This window comes from Haliotis cracherodii, unplaced genomic scaffold (genome assembly GCF_022045235.1).
Source record: "Haliotis cracherodii isolate W230 unplaced genomic scaffold, xgHalCrac1.p SCAF_8, whole genome shotgun sequence".
Lineage (NCBI taxonomy): Eukaryota > Metazoa > Mollusca > Gastropoda > Lepetellida > Haliotidae > Haliotis > Haliotis cracherodii.
In genome coordinates, this window is record NW_027266341.1 from 50,868,962 (window position 1) to 50,892,454 (window position 23,493).

The window sequence follows — 23,493 nt, forward strand, 5'->3', positions numbered from 1 at the left end:
TAGCGGCGCCCAGTCAAGACGATCGATCGATAATCAAGATGTATATAGTCATAAAACGGGTCTTACTTCGCGAAGTGCATCAAATCACGCGAGCAGCTTGATTGCAATCATGAAAAGATTTGGAAAATATCTGTTGACGCCGAGTTCGTGGTGCACAAGATTTCCAGATCGTGCAATCGACCGATATCTGCACGACAGTTTACCAACCGGATGTTGATTTCGTTACGCGATTTTGATTGGACAATGCATGGACTCGTTATTCCAGCCAAAGTATAACTCAATAATTCCAGCCTTGTTCGGCAAGGGTGGAAAGTGGACTTTTATAGTCAGTTAACTTCCTTGCCTTGTTCGGCAAGAATGGAAAGTGGACTTTTATAGCCAGTTAACTTCCTTGCCTCAGGAAAGATGGTTATGTGTGTGACAATAATACTTTCAGTTGACCGAAGAAACGAAATAAGAAGCATGTCGAAGCAGGAACGCCTGAACTACACAACCTATCTGAAGGTAAGTGTAACAAGCCATACATGATACAGGCCTTCGGGAATATGCTGATATTACAGTAAACTACGGTTATAACGGTTATATCCGTCAGTTCGTAATAAGCGTGTTCGTTATAACCGTTGTTTACTGTATCTTTATCTGGCAGGTACTATTCAAGGTAGGGGCATTAGATACCAGTAACGTATAACTTATGATCATTCCGCAATCAATCTCATTAAAATCAGATCTTAGTTCTCGCTACTGCTAAACAAGGATCTGAGGACATCCCATTACGGGTCACGTCAGACCGACCTTGCGCGAACTTTGACCGACCAATGGAATGACCAATCAGAAGGCAGCTTTCTCGTGCTTTACGGCAAAAATTTCAAATTGGAGACTACGCTTCGAAACAAATTTTGACAAATTCTCGATTACAAATTGAAACCTGAACAAAAAAAGCATTCTGGAATGGTCCAGATTGTAAAGATTCAGTCGTTAAACGCGTAACTATCGTTCGGCATACCCTATGTTAAAGTTTTCGAGATTGCATGATTAGAAATCACATCCCGACTGTCACATTCATAATCTGGTAAGCGACGCACTGATTGGTCGGATGAAAGGTCGTTCTGACGTGACCCCTAATGGGATGTCTTCAGATCTTTGTTTAGCAGTAGCGAGAACAAAGGTCTGATTTTAATGAGATTGATTTCTGAATAGAAATATATAGCTGACACCCTCTGTTTCTGTGACCTCCCTACAGCTCACCGACCTCCTGCAGTGCCAGGAGCTGTGTAGCGAGAAGGCGGGGGCCGCCATCCACGATGAGCACCTCTTCATCATTACCCATCAAGGTGAGCAGCGCATGTAGAGAGTGGGGGAGTTGAGTTAACGCTGCTTACAACAATGTACCGGATGACCCCTGAAGATCCGGGGTAGAATAGATCTAAAAGGCGACTATGCTTGTCGTAAAAGGCGACCAACGGGATCGGGTGGTCAGGCTCGCTGACTTGGTTGATGCATGTCATCGTATCTCAATTGCATAGATCGATGCTCGTGGTCACTGGATTGTCTGGTCCAGGCTCGATTATTTCCAGACCGGCGTCATATATCTTGAATATTGGTGAGTTCGGCGTTAACAACAAACAAACAAACAAACAAACAAACAAACAAACAAACAAACAAACAAAGTAAGGTGTACATCAAGAACATGACGAGGAAACATTTCCCTTCGAATTCGAATTAAACTTAAGAGTATGAACACACAATGCTATTTAGAAAGTGGTCAAATGTAGCAAATGTTATATTTGATAACACTTTCTTAGTAAAGTACAGATTCTAGTAGTTTTTTGGGTCTGAGTCCCATCCGGGATTGGGACTCAACCCAAAAGAGTTCTAGAATCTGTACTGTCCCAAATATGGGAAAGTGTTGTCCCAAATTGACATTTGTTAAACTTAACAACAGTTACGAATATATAGAGAATATTTCATGTGTCCAGTGAAATATCATGTTTCTCTCATCGAGAGACGGGTGAAGGAGATATTTTTCCTATCAAGAGAGGGAGACAATTTGAGGGGAGGTTACTCTTGTATGATACTAGAATCTGTAATTTATCAAGAAAGAGTTGTCCCAAATATAACATTTGTTACACTTAATAGCAGTTTACAATTAAGGTATGTCTATGTTTTGCTTCAATTTCAATTTCAATTTAAACCAATACACTGCTAGAGCATATGCTGACATGTAAGATAACAGCATGACTAATATTTTGAAACGGAAAACATTTAATATTTAAATTACCATATAATGTGTAATTATATTATGAAGTGCGGTTCTAACTGACAATTTAGACCATTTTGTGACATGTGGTTGTACATGTGTGTATAAATATATAGATTAATAATTGTTTGATTGGCGTTCTTGAAGCTGATTAGTGAGGAAGAACACTTACAGCTTTATGGATAACAACTTCTGGTTTATTGCATTAGCGACGCATCGCGTGAGTGACTGAGTGAGTATGGTTTAACGCCGCTTTTAGCAATATTCCAGCAATATCACGGCGGGGGACTCCAGAAATGGGCTTCACACATTGTACCCATGTCGGGATTCGAACCCGGGTCTTCGGCGTGACGAGCGAACGCTTTAACCACTAGGCTACCCGACCGCCCCAGCGACGTTTCGATGTTGATTCTTACACCGTTATCAAGCTGGATCAATCCAGATTAATGTTTTATTGGTATAGAAACTGGCATTATAATTCATGTTAAACCGAACTCACTCACTCACTCAAGAACACGTGTATAATGGCTCGTTCATGATTCTGACATGAAACATCTGTATTTGAGGAATTCGCATACTTCGAGGTGTCCTCTCTTGACAGTTATGAATATATAGAGGATATTTCATGTGTCCAGTGAAAATAACATGTTTCTCTCATAAAATATCTCATCCCCCGTCACTAAAAAGAGAGACAATTTGAGCTCTTGTAGCGATGTAGCTCTTGTATGGCAATAGTTCTGTCAAACTGTTATGTTCACAGCAGTTAAATATCAAGTTGTATGTTCGCAGCAATAAAAATATTACTTTTCTCAGCTTTGGAAAACTCGGTCTTCAATATATAATTATGTATAATAAAGTTTATCATATCTACCTTCCTTCAGCGTACGAGTTGTGGTTCAAGCAAATGCTGTACGAGATCGACTCTGTTCGGGAGGTCTTCAACACTAAGGTAAGTGAGTGTGTTTAGCCTAGTGGTTAAAGAGTTCGCTCGTCGTGCCGATGACCCGGGTTCGATTCCCCATATGGGTTTTATACCTGAAGCCCGTTTCTGGTGTTCTCCGCCGTAATAGTGCCGGAATATTGATAAAGAGCCGAGTAAATCAACACTTACTAACTACCTCATTGCCGTGAATGTATGTCCTAGATATGATATCACTTCTCAAACAAAAGGCGGTTCTGTAGCATAGTCGGTTAAACGTTATTTCCCCACATGCCACACTGTGTGAAACCCATTTCAAGCGATATTGCTGGAATATTGCTAAAAGCGGCGTAAAACAATACTCGCTCACTTGAACAAACGGACTCTCGGCCTCCAGCTCACACACAAGTGACGATAAAAATCTTTGAAATATTGTACAGGTTTTCGGTGAATGGGAAACATTATAAGGAAAGTTTGTTTGGTGTAACGCCGCTTTGAACATTATTTCGGTTATGATCAGTTCTACCACAGCGTGTCAGCCTGAGGTGGGAGGAAAGCGCGAGGTGATGCAAGTCCCAGACAATTACCATTTAGGTGGAATCCAGGAGCACGGGAATGGTGCCGACAAACCTTGAAACATAATCAGGGATTAGAACCCGCGTTCACAGGATTCTGGCTCTGTTGTGCCTTCAACGAATGGGCCACCCGTGCCATTAGTTAATTTTATGGTAATGATGTCATCGTTCTGCGGATGCGTCGATATATGTTCATGCTATCAACCACTTGTTCTTTAGACCATTTTGTTTCATGTGAACTTTGACGTGTTTGAAGCAACAAAACAAGACATAACAATGTTTTTTCTAATTATCTCACTTTTTTAGAGAGTTTATCAGGGTGTTCCAATTCTGCATCTAGATCTGTCTCCTTTTTTGTATCTCCTGTTCTCTTCCACACATTCCTTTTTCAATATTTGTGACCTAATGTTTTATTCCATAAATATTTCTCAATTTGGCATTTGTATATTTTAGGGACGCTTTACGAACACGCTTTGTTAACGCCAAATGCATACAGACATTTTTTCGACAATTTTCTCAAGAAAAATATGGTCTTAGTTTTAACCGATGCCAGAACGGATTGTCCTCTTGCTGATATTAACGAAGTTAAACCTACTTACTATCACCCAAAGCTAAGTAAGCGTGTTTTTTCAAATTCGTCGAAAATTGGGCTGCAAATATGCTGTACAAACCCATTTACGATCACTCGAAACTCGGTGCATTGTGATAGAAGTATCGCTTCGTTGTGCAACCCCGCATGCCTCTTATCGAAGCTTCGGGTGTTATAGTGTGTCAGTGGTTTAAGCCTTATTCATGCAAATTTAAAAAGCAAATATTCCCATTTCCCCCCATGTTATAAAATGAAAAGATTGTTTTCGATAATAATAGTTGATGCATTAAATCAATGGAATTATTTATTTAAAAAAAAGGAATAATAAAATATAACTTGCAAGTTTGTACATGGTTTTCATTAACTGTGTATAATATTTTATGTTTGCCAAGCTAAATTGCGCATGAAGGAAACATATACAGTCAAGTCTCGTTAATACGACACTCGGCTTTATCCGACACAGATGATGGGAACCGATTGATTCAGTGCTATTTAGTCCCGTTAATCCGACATTCTCGCACTCCGACTCCGACACACCTAATTTGCAACGAATTACCGAAATCACTCATTTATCAGTCACGTTAATCCGACACAGTGGTCAGCGATCACAAATTACTTAATTTCGTTAATCCGACATACTCGTTAATCCGACACAATCATGTGCAACCAACGATGTCGGATTAAAGAGACTTGACTGTAGTTTAAGATTGTGAAAAAACCCATTTCAATAGACACAAGAATGCGTGATTGATTTTTCTCTCAGACAAGATACATCGTGCATTCCTAATTCAAAGTTTTTTTACGGAGCCAAAGTGATGACGATAATCATAACATATGTACTCACGTGGCACAGAAGTATTTGATAATTCAATAAGAAATTAATAAGAAATTTAAAACATATTATTTCGCTATCATCAGATAATGGAGAGTAAAACAAATTATATGATAAATATAAACGAAATCAATCAACTATATGCACTTTATTGTATTTGAATATCATTTGAGTAATACTACCACTACTACTAATAATAATAATAAAGCGACAGAAACCTTTCCATATCAAATAAAATATCTTCATAAAGCAGAGTCGAGTAAACAAGATATGTTTACAATATAGCGTCGATTCACGTTAGAAGTCGTCTCCACTCTTTAGAAATCTCATTTTACAATAATATGTGAGTGAGTGAGTTGGGTTTAACGCCGCTTTTAACAGTATTCCAGTTATTTCACGGCGTGTCAGCTTAATGTGGGAGGAAAGCCCGAAGTGATGCAGGTCTCAGACGTTTACCAAACATAATCGGGGCGAACCGGGATTCGAACCCTCAATCATAGGTTTCTGGCGTGCCCAAGGGACGCAACTCTGCACAGCGAATCGCGGCGCCTTAGACGACTGGGCCACCCGTGCCCCCTACAATAATATGTGAAACGGTTAGGTTAATTGATTAATCAATCACAACTAAAACTGGCTGCCTGATACAACAATATGCATGGTTACGTGTATAATCATAATTCGGCCTCTTTTGCTTGAAGTTCAAATATGACAGCAAAAGGTCAAGAAGCGCGGTAACCACTTTACTAAACTCCCCGTCTTTCGCAATCCGTATCGCTATATAGTGAGTGAGTATGATTTTAGGCCGCTTTTAACAGTGTGCCAGCAGCATCACGATGTGGGACGGCAGAAATGGGCTGCACATTTGGTACCCACGTGGGGAGTCGAACCCGGGCTTATGTCGAGCGAACGCCTTAACCACTAGGCTACCCTGTAGGAGTATATAAAATGTGTATGACGATGTTAAAGCCGTGATGTTTGGATGATGATGATAATGATGATGATGATGATGATGATGATGATGAGATGATGATGATGATGATGATGATGATGATGATGATGATGATGATGATCTAGGGACCACTAAGGGGGTTGCATCGTGAAAGACTGTACATGGCCCCGTGGCACTAGGGCTTAAGAGGTTCAAAAACCGCGTCGTGTCGCTAAGAGGCTTTCGTGAAATGCACCCAGATAGTCATCGAGCCATACTAAGAGACTGGAAGATCTGAAGTAACTCGTGGCCTTAATACGTCACTGAAGGAATCCTCTTTCGGAACACATCAGCAATTCAACTTGGTTTCACAAAACAAACAATTTCTTCAGCAAACATTGTAAAGTTTTCCTCTTTCCAACCCTGAAGCTGTTTGTGAAACGTCCACTGGCTAAATAGATCTACGTTTAATGGTATTTTTCGATGTATGCAATTCATAACCTGATCTCTAGTGTGCGTGCATGTATGTTAATAAGTCACGCCTTAAAATATTAAGTCTTTCTGGTACCTGTTCGGATTCAACAAACAATGTGTCTGTTATTTTCAATACAAATTTCAAAAAACACAAGCAAACTGCTTAATTATTCTCTACATAAACGTCATATTTAGTATTCCACATAGGCAGCATTGAAATACCGGATATTTTTATATAGATATTTTCCATGACTTGAATTCTAAATAGAATCGGCCCTGTGTTTCCAAATTCCATGTAAAAATGAAAATATACATTGCCGGGTAAAAAACGTATATACCTACGTTTGATGGTGGCTAAAAATGAAACAAATGAGAAATGGCTACACGATAGGATTATTTGACTCGGGTATCATACATGTTTTCTGGGCCTAAAGTTTGTAGTGTTTCGGCGATTGTTAAGGCCTAGTAACGTTTGATAACAGTAAAGACAAGATATGTTATTATAAAGAGGCTTTTTTTTAATAACGAACACGCTTATAACGAACTGATTGATATAACAAACTGAGAAGCCTGGTAAAGTTTTGACAACGTGTGTAATATGTTGGTCAACTCCAATGTTCAAATGAATACTTTCTTTGGCCTGGCATTTTAAAATGAATGTATTATGTAGCTTTTATTGTAAAAAGATCCTTTAGACAGACAGACAGGTTTATTCAGTATTATGGTCACAAGGCCTAAAGTACAATTGATACTAACTCATAATATGATGTCACGTGTATATACAGAAATTACATCTTCTTGAATTTGATAGAAAAAACATGCTTTATACAAGTAGCCCCTGAAAAGATAACATGTTTATTTTGTGAGTTGATAATATTGATCATTAGCATTTCAGATGTATAGTCATTATTCAAGAAGGGGGGATATGTAGATCTTAACTTGGAATACTTGTTACACTTAAATAAGACATGGAATTCATCTTCAACTTCACCTCTGTCACAATATGTACAAACACTGTTAACAGCATCAGTATCTTTCGATTTACGACACATATTTACATTAAAATTAAATGTAAAAAGATCCTTCATTAAACATTAACGTAACACATTGGTTCCATTAATTGTTTTTAAAAAATCCGTCTAAAAATGAAATGAAACATTAATTGTTTCAAAACAATCCGGCTAAAAATGAAATGAAACATTACATGTTTCAAAACAATCCGGCTAAAATGAAATGAAACATTAATTGTTTTAAAAAATTCCAGTAAAAATGAAACTGTAGTTGGGCACCGCCTTTTATAACTTTGATTTGAGGGTAGAATAATGACTCGTACGAAAAACATTTTAGAGCTTTATACTGACATGAGTTTTGTCTTCATGACAACTGTATGTGTTTTTTCACCAGCAAATGGATGAGAGCAAGACACTCCTGGTTCTCAGTCGCCTCAACCGTGTGGTCCTCATCCTCAAGGTAAGATACAGCTCCGCTCGAAACGTCTGTACGTCTCTACATGATGAATATTGTTGCTGTGTGTGTTAAACGCAACATTCAGCAATAGTCCAGATATATGACATCGACCAATGATTGAGAATATGAGCACCTATCTACGCATTTCGGGCCTGAAGACGCGTAGAACACAAAATATATATTCATATATACGCTCTGATACCATATTTAGATACCAACTTGGTTATTATATCATATTTTTATGCATTGTTTCGCTTTAATAAATTTACTTTTTTACATTTTAATACTATGGCCGTAATTAATGTGGAGGGCGGTCGGGTAGCTTAGTGGTTAAAGCGTTCGCTCGTCACGCCGAAGACCCGGGTTCGATTCCCGACATGGGTACAATGTGTGAAGCCCATTTCTGGTGTCCCCCGCCGTGATATTGCTGGAATATAGCTAAAAGCGGCGTAAAACCACACTCACTCACTCACTCACTCACTAAATAATGTGGTGTCGAGGTGTGCATATGCACAACGAGGAACGATAATGAATAAATAGTAAAAGTAAGCGTTTCGCGCAAAATATTTACATCCAAACAACGTTTCACCCTGCAATTTCTAAATGAATTTGGGTGCAATGACAAATTCCTTGAAATTAATTATGCATCACTGGTTGCATGGTTAGATGACAAACGTACAATGTCAAAATTGGCAATGTAATAGACATGAACAGAAAGACGTCATTTTAAACCTTGATTCTTATGTTTGTACTTATGTGTTCAGTGTACTGGCAACCCCTGAACGTCCCAATTGAATTCGTCTAAAAAACAAATAGTATTGACCCTTTGTATATCAGACGTTTAAAACAAAATCGTCCTGATATCGGGTGTCCAGGTTAACGAGGTTCAGGTTATATGAGCAATAGCTTGTGTAATCAGTACATTTTTTATTGTTATTACTTTTAGATAATACTTGTTTCAGTTTTGCATCTTGTGAGTGAGTGAGTGAGTTGGGTTTAACGCCGCTTTTAACAATATTCCAGTTATATCGCGGCGTGTCAGCTTAATGTGGGAGGAAAGCCCGAAGTGATGCAGGTGTCAGACATTCACCACTTCGGTGAAACCCACGAGCACGGGTGTGGTGCTGACAAACCTAGAAACATAATTGGGGCGAACCGGGACTCGAACCCACAATCATAGGTTTCTGGCTTGCCCAAGGGACGCAACTCTGCACAGCGAATCGCGTCGCCTTGGACGACTGGGCCACCCGTGCCCCGTTTTGCATCTTGCCTATCTAGATGATACACGTCCCACTTGTATACCAGGTGCTGACGTGATCAAGATATTACGTATTATACATGTCACTGATATAAGACAGCCATATAACATGACAACCAGCCCAAGATTAGTACACGGTACACCCGTGAAGATCCGGGTAGAATAGATATTCACCAACCCATGCTTGCCGTAAAAGGCGACTACGCTTGTCCTAAGAGCTGACTAACGGGATCGGGTGGTCAGGCTCGCTGACTTGGTTGATGCATGTCATTGTATCCCATTTGTGTGGGTCGATGCTCATGATATCAATTACTGGATTGTCTGGTCCAGACTCGATTATTTCCAGACCGCTGTCATATAGCTGGAATATTGCTGAGTGCGGCGTTAAACAACAAACAAACTAACAAACAAAGTAAACGGTCAGTCTTATTGTGGTGGACAATGGAGTATCTCTTAATGGCCTTGATGACTCTTTTGACAGCTGCTGGTTGACCAGTTCCAAATCCTTGAGACGATGACCCCACTAGACTTCATTGAGTTCAGGTGAGCAACCATGAAGGGAATGGTCAGAGATCCAATCCTTCAACAATCTCCTGAGACGGAACTACCGACATCCAATCGTGCCAGTTTGACTTAAAACCATATTTTGTACTAACACACATTCTGAACTCTTTACACGTATATAGTTCCAAACTACTAATTATATATAACACTGACCCCACGTGTCCTTTATATCACAAAGGCAATCAAGGGAAAAGCTGTTGTGATAAACATTATGGTAATGCAGGATGACGCATGATATACTCCTCAAAACAAGTAAAGAACACCGACAGTGGTGTTGCAATACCCACCAGCCATGACAGATTAACTATAGTCATATAAACACTGCGGGTGTTCCTTTACTTCTGTTGAGTAGTACAATGAATGAATAAGTTCATAAATACATAGACCCGTGAAGATTCCGGGGTAGAATAGGTCTTCAGCAACCCATACTTGCCGTAAAAGGCGAATATGCTTGTCGTAAAAGGCGACTAACGGGATCGGGTGGTCAGGCTCGCCGACTTGGTTGATACAAGTAGTCATCGATCCCAATTGTGTGGATCGATGCTCATGATATTAATCACTGGATTGTCTGATCCAGACTCGATTATTTACAGACCGCCGTCATAAAGCTGGAATATTGCTGAGTGCGGCGTTAAACAACAAACCAACCAACCAAATCATAAATAAATGATCTATAGATGAACAATATCATTTTAATGTAATACTTTGTCGCCATGCAGGACACACCTAGCAACAGCATCCGGGTTCCAGAGTCTTCAGTTCCGGTTGATCGAAAATAAGCTGGGCGTCAAGGAAGTACGATATGATTTTATTTAAACAGGAATATATTAAGATTTACTTATTTTGCTTGTTTGTTTGTTTGTTTGTTTTCTATTTAACGCCACAATCAGCAATATTCCAGCTTTTTGACGGCGGTCTGTAAAAAATGGACAATTTAACTAAACATCGGATTCGACAGCCAATATGATATATATGGATGGCAAAGTGGCCTTCATATTGCTGAATTATTGCTGAAGCTGTCAAAACAGTGTAAACTAACGTGGTATTATGACCAGGTGAGCTCGAGCGCCACATGATTGGTAAAATTTATTTATAACTTTGAACATAAATAAACAGACATACTACATAATGTCTAGTAACTGCGATGTACTATCGATAACTTCTTTGGATAATCGGGGGCACGGGTGGCCCAGTCGTCTAAGGCGCCGCTATTCGCTGTGCAGAGTTGCGTCCCTTGGGCACGCCAGAAACCTATGATTGAGGGTTCGAATCCCGGTTCACCCCGATTATGTTTCTAGGTTTGTCAGCACCATACCCGTGCTCGTGGGTTTCACCGAAGTGGTAAACGTCTGAGACCTGCATCACTTCGGGCTTTCCTCCCACATTAAGCTGACACGCCGTGATATAACTGGAATATTGTTAAAAGCGGCGTTAAACCAAACTCACTCACTCACTCACTCACTCTTTGGATAATCACACTCGGAAAGAAAGCATGAAAGCTTTTATATTGCAGGATTTGCAGGAAGCGACTTTGTATTATTGGTTACGTCTGTTAAACATGGTTCCTAAAACGACATCGTAAAGATTTGCAGGAATTCGACAACCTGTATTTTTGGTAACGTCTGTTTTATATTGTTCCTAAAACGACATCGTAAAGATTTGCAGGATGCGACTTTGTATTATTGGTAACATCTGTTAAAAAGATTTCCTAAACCGACATCGTAAAGATTTGCAGGAAGCGACTTTGTATTTTTGGTAGCGTCTGTTATAAAAAGTTCCTGAACCGACATCATAAAGATTTGCAGGAAGCCACTTTGTATTTTTGGTAGCGTCTGTTAAATATAGTTCCTAAACCAACATCGTAAAAATTTGCAGGAATCCGACTTTCTATTTTTGGTAGCAACGGTTGTATCGGGTCGCTGAACCGACAAAGTAATAACTTGTCGAAGTACAACGTTGTATTATGGGTAACACCTGTTGTATCTCCGCCAGGACACCCGTATCAAATACAACCAGCAGCATTACATGAAGGTGTTCAACGACCCCAAGTCTATCCGGCAACTCGAGGATTCGCTGGAGTCCCCATCATTACTGGCACTGGTGGAGGTACGTAGATTGACTTTACAAGCTCTACCGATTCAGCTGGAATTAATGCGGCATAAAATATCATTCACACGTTTACTTAATATAGTTCATAAACAAAACATAGTGTATATATTGAGAAGAAAACAACCGAACGTATTTCCTTTTTATCGCGATCTAGAAAGGAGAAATGTGATTGGATGAGGATTAGGTACTGTCACTCCTGATCATTCTGTTTCTTATCTTATTGGGGCGGTCGGGTAGCCTACTGGTTAAAGCGTTCGCCCGTCACGCCGAAGACCCGGGTTCGATTCCCGACATGGGTATAATGTGTGAAGCCCATTTCTGGTGTCCCCCGCCGTGATATTGCTGGAATATTGCTAAAAACGGAGTAAAACCATACTCACTCACTCTTATGTTATTAGTTTCGCGAACACTTTGTGTCATCACTGATTTTGAGTTGTCCATTCCTATAATTTTATTGCCTTTTGTTGCCCTTTACTGCGCTTAACACCAAGTGCAATCTGTTTCGGCGAATAATCAAGGTTGTACGCTTCAATGACGTTTTCTATTTATGTTTTGACATCTGAAGTCAATATGGTCAATGACAGACCTGGACAGGAGTCAAATCAAGTTTCTGTTCATTCTACTGGTTTCGACGTTTTGCGGATACTTCTTGTGTCTCCCTTAAACAGAGGAATGTTTATTGCAATGCTGTCTTGCCCTTCATGATGGGAATCTGAATCGGTCACCCGATGAAGAGTGAGTGAGTATGGTTTTACGCCGCTTTTAGCAATATTCCAGCAATATCACGGCGGGGGACACCAGAAATGGGCTTCACACGTTGTACCCATGTCGGGAATCGAACCCTGGTCTTCGGCGTAACGAGTTAACGCTTTAACAACTAGGCTACCCGACCTCCCCCACCCGATGAAGAGGCAATTATTAGTCCTGAAAAGTTACAAGCATGAAATTGTTATCATAGTGAGTGATTGAATGTGGTTTAACGCCGCTTTTAACATTATTCCAGTTATATCACGGCGTGTCAGCTTAATGTAGGAGGAAAGCCCGAAGTGATGCAGGTCTCAGACGTTTACCACTTCGGTGAAACCCACGAGCACGGGTATGGTGCTGACAAACCTAGAAGCATAATCGGGGCGAACCGGGATTCCAACCCACAATCATAGGTTTCTGGCGTGCCCAAGGGACGCAACTCTGCACAGCGAATCACGCCGCCTTAGACGACTAGGCCACCCGTGCCCCCTTGTTATCCATAAAACAATCATATCTCGATGTTCACCCCACACTTAATTAATATGTTTGTGTTTAACAGCGTTGGCTGGAGAGAACCCCCGGCTTGGGGGAGCGAACTTTCAACTTTTGGAGCGTCTTCCAACAAGCTGTGTCCCGGTGGCTGGAGGATACCATCATGACCCCAGCTGAGGTAACAACCCGACAGAGTGAAACCTCGTTAGTCAGGACCCTGTTAATCAGGACTAACCACCTTCTAGTCGCTATCTAGTGGTCTATTGATTAGACTGTCTGCCTGGAGAGATGGTAATTGTTGTTACCCTGCCTGTCGCTCGGCATTAAGGGGATAAAATGAGGACTGGTCGGATCGGAGTCATTATTCTGGCCGAATGTCGTATATAGCCATGTTAATATGCGGCCTGAGAGGCGTATCCATGTTAAACTGCGGCATGGTATTTCAATGGGGTAGTGTTTTGTCTACAAACCAGCATAAGTCCTGACTTACAAGCAGCCACACACAGACACACACACATGCATATAGTCGTTATATAAATGCATAATCTTGAACGTGACGTTAATCCCAACCTTACCTCACCTCCCGCTGATACCCCCTGGGGAATGTCCACAGATGACCTCACTTGATGCCACGATTCGTTCTCCGGAAACGTTTATCAGGAACATTGCTTTGCAGATTAAGGTGGTTTCACGTTACAAACACACAGTGTATTGGCATATAGATCAAGATCATCAATCAGAGATAGAAATGTGACATAATATCTTTGAAAAATAAATATTGTATTTTTTAAGAGAGCATTCTGCGTTAACATGAACATATTTAGAGCATGACAATGTCATATTTTAGTTAAACTGACTTTACTAATAGTATGTTTCTGTAGTAGGTTAGATGATCTCAAAGCGAAACCCAACAATCTGTTGACCAATTAGGTTTGACCTTGCAACCATAACCTTGTGTTAAAAAGAGACTTTGACCCTCTGTTAATCTGATTTGACTTCTACACGAAAGCAGGGATGGATAGGGCAGGACATGGTTACCTTTTCGCGAACACCTGGTGTCATCACTGATGTTCATACAATTTTCAAGTTACTGTACCTTTCACGACCAAAGAAATCTGTATATTCTCAGGCGATGACGTTTTATATTATGAGTGAGTGAGTGAGTATGGTTTTACGCCGCTTTTAGCAATATTCCAGCAATATCACGGCGGGGGACACCAGAAATGGGCTTCACACATTGTACCCATGTCGGGAATCGAACCCGGGTCTTTGGCGTGACGAGCGAACGCTTTAACAACTAGGCTACCCGACCGCCCTTATATTATGAAGTGTGAAGTGGTATTTTGAACAACTTGAAGCAAAGGAAAAGAATTTTGAATGTCAAAGTCTTTATTAGGAGGAACACAACGTTTCGTATATACTTACTCTTTCATCATTCACCCGAAGAAGGAGGAAGTATATGCTCCGAAACGTTGTGTTCCTCCTAATAAAGAAGTTGACATCCAAAGTTTTCTCCCTTATGTGTATCACTTCTAAATGCCTTTCTAAGACTCAACTTGAAGCAAATTTGTAAGGACGGGCTTATTTAGGTTTAGATAATATGTTTGTCAGAATATATCTTATATTTGTTTGGCGGGAGAGTGTTATTTGAGGGTTTTAGGTTCGTCCAACAGCCGGGGGCACGGGTGGCCCAGTTGTCTAAGGCGACGCGATGCGCTCTGCAGAGTTGCGTCCCTTGGGCACGCCAGGAACCTATGATTGTGCGTTCGAATCCCGGTTCGCCCCGATTATGTTTCTACGTTTGTCAGCACCATACCCGTGCTCGTGAGTTTCACCGAAGTGGTAAACGTCTGTGACCTGCATCACTTCGGGCTTTCCTCCCACATTAAGCTGACATGCCGTGATGTAACAGTAATACTGTTAAAAGCGGCGTTAAACCCAATTCACTCACTCGTCCAACAGGCACACATCTGAATCACTGACTCATAAACTGCAATCCCTCAACCACTGGCTCACTCACTCACCCACTAACTCACTCACTTACTCTCTCACTCAGACTCTGCACTCACTCACTCATTCAGCCACTCATTCAGCCACTGCGCTCACTCATACCAAATACGTACATATATGTATGTACGTCCGTGCTCATACACTGCACCAACCACTCCGGACTCACCCCCATCGCCACATCATAGAAACCTAACACATTTTTTAATGAGTGTCATCTTCCCGCAGGAAGAAGTAAATCCGCTGCAGAAGGAGACCATGATGCAGGAATACCAGAAACAAAAGGTAGAGTCATCAATTATTCATTAAATGAAATTAATATGACTAGACACTCGAATGGCAAGACGCTAAATATAGCCGTCCAATGAAATTATTCTCACCAACCAGGGAGTCAGAGGCAGGTTAGATGAAATGGTGGCGTCGAATCTGAAACGAACCTAGAGCTGCGTGCGCGGGGTGGGGGGGGGGGGGGGGGGGGTGGGGAAGTGGTCTCAAATTTATATGAAATTCATTGTCTTTGTAGAGTAGCATTCCTGTCACATAATCACGTATCAGACAAAACGTGTTGATCAAACTTGACTCCTTTTGTCAATTGAGATTCCAATAACAATAGCGAAAACGTTACTTGATAAATAAATTTATTTTTTATTCGCAGGACTCCTTTCAGTCAATATTTGATGAATCTGTTTACAACGGCCACAGAGAAAGAGGTATGGCTTGTTTGTCCGTGGGCTGGTTTACGTTAATCACATCTAGCCCGGAATCCGCATAGAGAAATGGCACACATCAGTTGTCGATACGTATCGGTCATCCAAAAACGTAAAATTACAAAATTTAATGCATTTTAGATGTTGATATTTGTCCTGTCCTCTTTTGTATAAAAATCTCCTAGCTTTTTAACATCACCTTTGACACTAGCAGTGAATAAGTCGTCCCTAACTATACCTTATCTACGATATCCCATGCTTAATTGGCACATGGGTGTCAAACCGCCTGACAAGCCAGAAAACACTGTGTTTATTCCCGTCACCTACCTACCACGTTTGTCGTGGGTTCGAATCCCATGCTCGCCCTGATTATGATCGTTGTCCTTCCAGCGCTGTATCCTTGTCCATTGCGCCAAAGTTGTAAATACCTGAGTCCTGTATCACTTCGGACTTTCCGACCACATTATGATTTAATAGACCGCCTCCGTGGTCTAGTGGTAGAGCGTCCGCCCAGAGAGCGGAAGGTCCGGGGTTCGATCCCCGGCCGCGTCATACCAAAAGACGTTAAAAGATGGACTTGTTGTTACTTTGTCTGGCGCTCCGCATTAAGGGGCTAGAACAAGGACTGGTCGGCTCGGAGTCAGTATACTGTGTCTGAGTGGGGTATTCATGTTAAACTGCGGCATGGTATCTCAGTGAGCTAGCACTATAAATCGGCATCAGTCCGGACTAGTACAAGCACACACACGTACATGTACGTCGCTTTATAAGTGCAATAATCTTGGACGCGACGTTAAACCCCATTTCACCTCACCTCACCTCACCTCACCTCACCTCACCTCACCTCACCTCACCTCACCTCACCTCACCTCACCTCACCTCACATCACATCACATCACATCACCTCACCTATGATTTAATATGTCCGAAATACTGTTCAAAGCGGCGTCAAACCCAAATCACTCTCTCATCCTAACAAAAATCCTGTGATGACTAGGATATGACCAACATGGCGTGTTTCAGGTGAACGTCGTTTAAGCCACAAAGCCTTCCAGGGGGCGCTGTTCATCTCCCTCTACAGAGACGAGCCTCGGTTCAACCAGCCCTATAAACTCATCACGCTGTTAATGGACATCGACTCTCTCATGACGAAATGGAGATGTAAGTTTTACAAAACGTCTGGAGAATATTTAGACCAAGAAAACGTTCATCACCACTATCTATATATCTCCTAGAATACAAACTTAATAACGTAATTGTCAGCAATATGGTATTGGTCGAGTAATAAATCGTAAATCTGTAATAAATCGAATCTGGACAAGACAAACAAGTGATGGATATTCATACGCCACCTCCCACCCCTTCGGGACATGATGAACCACAATCAACCAAATCACCGACCATCCGATCCAAAAGTCGCCTTTTACGACATACGTTCCTGGAGACCAATTCTAAACCCGAAATCCGCATCAGGCACGTGCATCATATAACGTTTTTAAATGGTATTGTGTAAACTGACGGGCAAAAGAAAGTATACACTTCAAAATAAATTTGACCAAAGAACTACAAACGTTATCAAAACGTTACTAGGCTGAAAACAGTCGCCGTAACACTGCAAACTTAAAACTCAACTATGATACCGGTATCTAATACATCGCCATAGAAGAACCATGTTTGGTTTCATGTTTAGCAACCATCAAACATGGTGTATACGTTTCTCCCACGAAACTAGTGTTCTTTACTTCTCTGAAGTGACATTTACATTAAAATACAGACACCGAAAACAACATGTTTTGTAATGTTTTGCAGTTGACCTTGCAACTATGACATACCGCCACCGTGGTCTAGTGGTAGAGCGTCCGCCAGGAGAGCGTAAAGTCCGAGCTTCGATCCCCGGACGCGTCATGCCAAAATACGCTAAAAGATGGTACTTGGTGGTACTGTCCGCGCTCGGCATTACGGGGCTAAACAAAGACTCGGCTCAGAGTCAGTATACTGTGTCTGAGTGGGGTATTCATGTTAAACTGCAGCATGGCATCTCAATGGGCTGGCACTATAAATCGGCATCAGTCCGGACTAGTACAAGCAGCCATACAGAGACACGAACGTGCATGCACGTCGCTATATAAGTGCAATAATCTTGGACGCGACGTTTAACCCAATTTCACAGCACCTGCAAATATGACAAGACTCATAGTAGTGATCGGTAAAGCATACGGTGTTCTTGCATCTAACTTTAAGGTGTTGACGGTGAATCAAAAATCTACCAAAATGAGATAATCATTTACTATCTTCCAGATTGAACTTATAGAGTATTAATTCATCTCCAAATGTACAACACTTATGAATGGGAATTTTGATACTTAGGTGTTATAAATGTTGGTCATCATGTTGAACAGTCATTGTTTCACTGTTTGTGAAAACGATAATGTAATGTAACAAATATAGAAACATAAAGAAAAGAGATTAATGTCGTATGTAGATACACGTATTTAAAAATGATACATGCATGTTGAGGGTATGTGGAAATGAGAAAGGACGGTGTGTAACCTTCTCCCATCCGAAACTGACAGTTATCATTGTGCTTGAGAGTATGTGGAAATGAGAAAGGACGGTGTGTAACCTTTTCCCATCCGAAACTGACGGTTATCATTGTGCTGGGGGGTATGTGGAAATGAGAAAGGACGGTGTGTAACCTTCTCCCATCCGAAACTGACAGTTATCATTGTGCTGGGGGGTATGTGGAAATGAGAAAGGACGGTGTGTAACCTTTTCCCATCCGAAACTGACGGTTATCATTGTGCTGGGGGGTATGTGGAAATGAGAAAGGACGGTGTGTAACCTTTTCCCTTCCGAAACTGACGGTTATCATTGTGCTGGGGGGTATGTGGAAATGAGAAAGGACGGTGTGTAACCTTTTCCCATCCGAAACTGACGGTTATCATTGTGCTGGGGGGTATGTGGAAATGAGAAAGGACGGTGTGTAACCTTTTCCCTTCCGAAACTGACGGTTATCATTGTGCTGGGGGGTATATGGAAATGAGAAAGGACGGTATGTAACCTTTTCCCATCCGAAACTGACGGTTATCATTGTGCTGGGGGGTATGTGGAAATGAGAAGGGACGGTGTGTAACCTTTTCCCTTCCGAAACTGACGGTTATCATTGTGCTGGGGGGTATGTGGAAATGAGAAAGGACGGTGTGTAACCTTTTCCCTTCCGAAACTGACGGTTATCATTGTGCTGGGGGGTATGTGGAAATGAGAAAGGACGGTGTGTAACCTTTTCCCTTCCGAAACTGACGGTTATCATTGTGCTGGGGGGTATGTGGAAATGAGAAAGGACGGTATGTAACCTTTTCCCTTACGAAAGTGACGGTTATCATTGTGCTGGGGGGTATGTGGAAATGAGAAAGGACGGTGTGTAACCTTTTCCCTTCCGAAACTGACGGTTATCATTGTGCTGGGGGGGTATGTGGAAATGAGAAGGGACGGTATGTAACCTTTTCCCATCCGAAAGTGACGGTTATCATTGTGCTGGGGGGGTATGTGGAAATGAGAAGGGACGGTATGTAACCTTTTCCCATCCGAAACTGACGGTTATCATTGTGCTTGAGAGTATGTGGAAATGAGAAAGGACGGTGTGTAACCTTTTCCAATCCGAAACTGACGGTTATCATTGTGCTGGGGGGGTATGTGGAAATGAGAAGGGACGGTATGTAACCTTTTCCCATCCGAAACTGACGGTTATCATTGTGCTTGAGAGTATGTGGAAATGAGAAAGGACGGTGTGTAACCTTTTCCCATCCGAAACTGACGGTTATCATTGTGCTTGAGAGTATGTGGAAATGAGAAAGGACGGTGTGTAACCTTTACCCATCCGAAACTGACGGTTATCATTGTGCTGGGGGGTATATGGAAATGAGAAAGGACGGTATGTAACCTTTTCCCATCCGAAACTGACAGTTATCATTGTGCTGGGGGGTATGTGGAAATGAGAAAGGACGGTGTGTAACCTTTTACCTTCCGAAACTGACGGTTATCATTGTGCTGGGGGGTATATGGAAATGAGAAAGGACGGTATGTAACCTTTTCCCATCCGAAACTGACGGTTATCATTGTGCTGGGGGGTATGTGGAAATGAGAAGGGACGGTGTGTAACCTTTTCCCATCCGAAACTGACGGTTATCATTGTGCTGGGGGGTATGTGGAAATGAGAAAGGACGGTATGTAACCTTTTCCCATCCGAAACTGACAGTTATCATTGTGCTTGAGGGATGCATTCTCTTGAAACGTCCTGGCAACTATATCAATTATGTAAATTAAAAATTGATCAATATGTATCATATATATAACACGAACTATACCTTGTCAGGTCAGGAGCGGTGGGTAGCTTATAGGATAAAACTTTCGAACGTCACGCACATAGCCCGAGTTCGAGTCCCCTTACGAGTACTGGGTAAAGCCCTTTCTTGGTGTCCCGGCGTGATATTTCTGTAATATCACTGCAAAAGGCGCCATATACACTCATACTATTTTGTCCTCGTAGTATGTTTGTGATATTAAGATACCGATGTGAGTCACTGTCAATGTGAGTTAGTTTGAGTCAGTGTGAGTCAATGTGAGTCAGTTTGAGTCAATGTGAATCAGTGTGAGTCAATGTGAGTCAATCTGAGTTAGTTTGAGTAAGTGTGAGTCAGTTTAAGTCAATGTGAGTCACTTTGAGTCAATGTGAGTCAATGTGAGTACTGTTTTTCCAGATAATCATGTGATGATGGTACAGCGTATGATCGGCAGCAAGGTCGGCACCGGAGGGTCCTCGGGGTATCAGTACTTGCGATCCACAATAAGGTAATAACGGTACTATAGCATGCTTGTTTACATACTTAAATAGGGTAACATTTGATCTTTTTGCAAATCACACTGCAAATAATAACAATAATGTGCAACAGGACATTTTATTAAAATCAAACTCTGACACATGCATTAAAGAGTAATAGTACATAACTGATGATCCTGACTTTTCAAATTTTCATGCAGTCAGATCAAATCGTATCAGCTTAATGTGACGGATTTTCACCAACTGTCGTTTGGGGACGTATCAAATCGCTCACAAAGGTCATATCGAAATCCACATGATTTTGTTTCCATCCACGTTTCCGTGACATGCCACATCCAACCAATCGCGGCTATTCTGTGTGTTCTCATTATCAGCGTACAGTTAACTTTTGTGTAAAATCTTTCTTTCCATTATTGTTTCGAGTATTTTCGAGAACAAATTGTTTTTAAACTCACACCCACCAGACCTCTTCTGTACCGCCACCAGAATATATAAGAGCTTGAGTCTAAATATTGCTTGTTCCAAATGACCTCCTGTAGATTTCCTTGAACCAATGAATAGATTATATCTCCTGTCCAATTATTGTTGCATCGCAATGAATCAAATAAACAATAAACATTATAAACAACGCCCCATGCCGTCGAGGAACGATGACACACAGTCAACCAAGTTAACAAGCTACCATGCGATCTACTTAGTCCCCGTCTATTGACGTGGTGAGTTTAGTTGTTTGTTTGTTTGTTGTTTAACGGCGCACTCAGCAATATTACAGCAATGCGATGTCGGTCTGTCAATAATCGAGTCTGGACCAGACAATCCAGTGGTTGATATCATGAGCATCGATCCTCGCAATTGGGATACAATGACATGCATCAACCAAGTCAGCGAGCCTGACAACCCGATCCCCTTAGTCGCCTCTTATGACGAGCATAGTCGCCTCTTACGGGAAGCATGAGCATTGCCCAAGAGCTATTCTACCCGGGATCTTCACGGGTCTGGTGGGTTTAGTGACCACAGCAGCTGACAGCAGACTTTTGTTTCAGTGACAGATACAAGGTTTTCCTGGACCTGTTCAACCTCTCCACATACCTAGTGCCTAGAGCATACATTCCAAGATTGAGCAGTCGGTTGAAGCGGCGATTGAGCGTGCTCTCAACCGACCAATTGATGGACGACATTCATGGAGACGAGAACGAGGCAGCCAATGGAGAGAGAGACTCTGAATCGGCAGATGAACGGACACTTGTAGACGGAGTTGTTAGTTTCTCGATTGGAGACTGAAGACAGTGCGACTGATTTGGTATACTGCCAAATATTCCATGTGTATACTGCCAAATATTTAATATGTATACTGTCAAATATTTCAGGTGTGTATGCCCAATATTATATTTTACACTGCCATAAATGTCACTTATATACTGTCAAATATTTCATGTTTTTTACTGCCAAATATTTCATGTGTATATTGCCAAATATTTCATGTGTATACTGTCAAATATTTCATGTGCATATGGCCAAATATTCCATGTGTATACTGTCAAATATTTCATGTGTATATGGCCAAATATTTTATGGGTATACTGCCAAATATTTCATATGTATACTGTCAAATATTTCATGTGTATATGGCCAAATATTTTATGGGTATACTGCCAAATATTTCATTTGTATGCTGCCAAATATCAAATGTGTAAATGGCCAAATATTCCATGTCTATACTGCCAAGTATTATGTTCGTTGACAATATAAACAGCCTCGTTACACGAAGCATGTTAGCGCTGTGATTTTGTAGAGGGGACACTATACACAAATTAACATCATTCCGTAACTATGATTCGTTCATCCGGATAACTGGAAACCCGGAAGATTTCTTTGCATGGTCCTGTCTAGTTTAATGAAGTTGAACTGTATTTACCGATCCAGTGAAAACATGTTGATTATTGTTCAGACTTTTTTTTCAGTACACATATATTAATATACATTGTACTTAGCATAACGCTTTCATGGCACGATTGCAAACGTTTTCTGAATAATTCCAAACCATATGAAAGTAACTGTACTTGCATGATTATAAGCCCAACTGCACTAAGCGAAGTTATATGAGGCTGTGGTCAAGTACACGACACGATCCCGGTTGACTGAATAAATGTGGTTTATATCAACTGAGACCTGATGAATGTTTCTGTTGTCCATGGTGCAGACACTGAATTGGTGTTTCAGGCCGCACTCAACAATATTCCTACTATATGATCGCGGCCTGTAAATTATCGCGTTTGGACCGGACATTCCCGTGATCGATAGCACCGATCCAACTCGTCAGGGTGCGCTGATACCAGTGAAACAAGTCACCCACCATGACCACCCGATCCATTTGGTGGCCTCTTACGACAAAATACACGTAGGTTGGAGAGGCCTATTCTAACCCAGAATCCCAACAAGGCGTCCCTCTTTAATATATGGCATGTATTTTTGTTTGGCCGTTGTAAATACGTACAATATTCCCATCGTGTTCCCTTGTGATATGTGAACCGATTTCTGTGACTGCCCTGTTGGCTTACGACAAGGATGTATCATGAGCCCTATATTGTTCTATTTTTTTATTAGTGAATTGTATTATGAAATTATGGCTAAAGGTAAACAGGGTATTCAAACGTTCCCAAATGTAATAGAAATGAAGATGCTTCTTTTTGCCGATGATGTTATTAAAGTATCAGATTCTGTTGTTGGACTA

The 23,493-nt window shown here is 41.3% G+C and overlaps 1 protein-coding gene across 1 annotated transcript in view; it reads left to right on the forward strand.

The window, feature by feature from the left end:
* The window catches only part of LOC139449637 (tryptophan 2,3-dioxygenase-like), a 45,042-nt gene extending 22,107 nt beyond the window's left edge, over nucleotides 1–22,935 (forward strand). The window contains exons 3-15 of the mRNA XM_071231113.1: nucleotides 437–504; nucleotides 1,241–1,331; nucleotides 3,139–3,206; nucleotides 7,979–8,044; nucleotides 9,781–9,842; nucleotides 10,583–10,658; nucleotides 11,856–11,969; nucleotides 13,279–13,389; nucleotides 15,447–15,503; nucleotides 15,874–15,928; nucleotides 16,949–17,086; nucleotides 20,683–20,773; nucleotides 21,806–22,935. Coding sequence (XP_071087214.1) covers nucleotides 463–504; nucleotides 1,241–1,331; nucleotides 3,139–3,206; nucleotides 7,979–8,044; nucleotides 9,781–9,842; nucleotides 10,583–10,658; nucleotides 11,856–11,969; nucleotides 13,279–13,389; nucleotides 15,447–15,503; nucleotides 15,874–15,928; nucleotides 16,949–17,086; nucleotides 20,683–20,773; nucleotides 21,806–22,043 — 1,209 coding nt within the window. The 5' untranslated portion in view covers nucleotides 437–462 and the 3' untranslated portion in view covers nucleotides 22,044–22,935. The remainder of the gene's footprint in view (nucleotides 1–436; nucleotides 505–1,240; nucleotides 1,332–3,138; nucleotides 3,207–7,978; nucleotides 8,045–9,780; nucleotides 9,843–10,582; nucleotides 10,659–11,855; nucleotides 11,970–13,278; nucleotides 13,390–15,446; nucleotides 15,504–15,873; nucleotides 15,929–16,948; nucleotides 17,087–20,682; nucleotides 20,774–21,805) is intronic.
* Nucleotides 22,936–23,493: the final 558 nt, after the last annotated feature.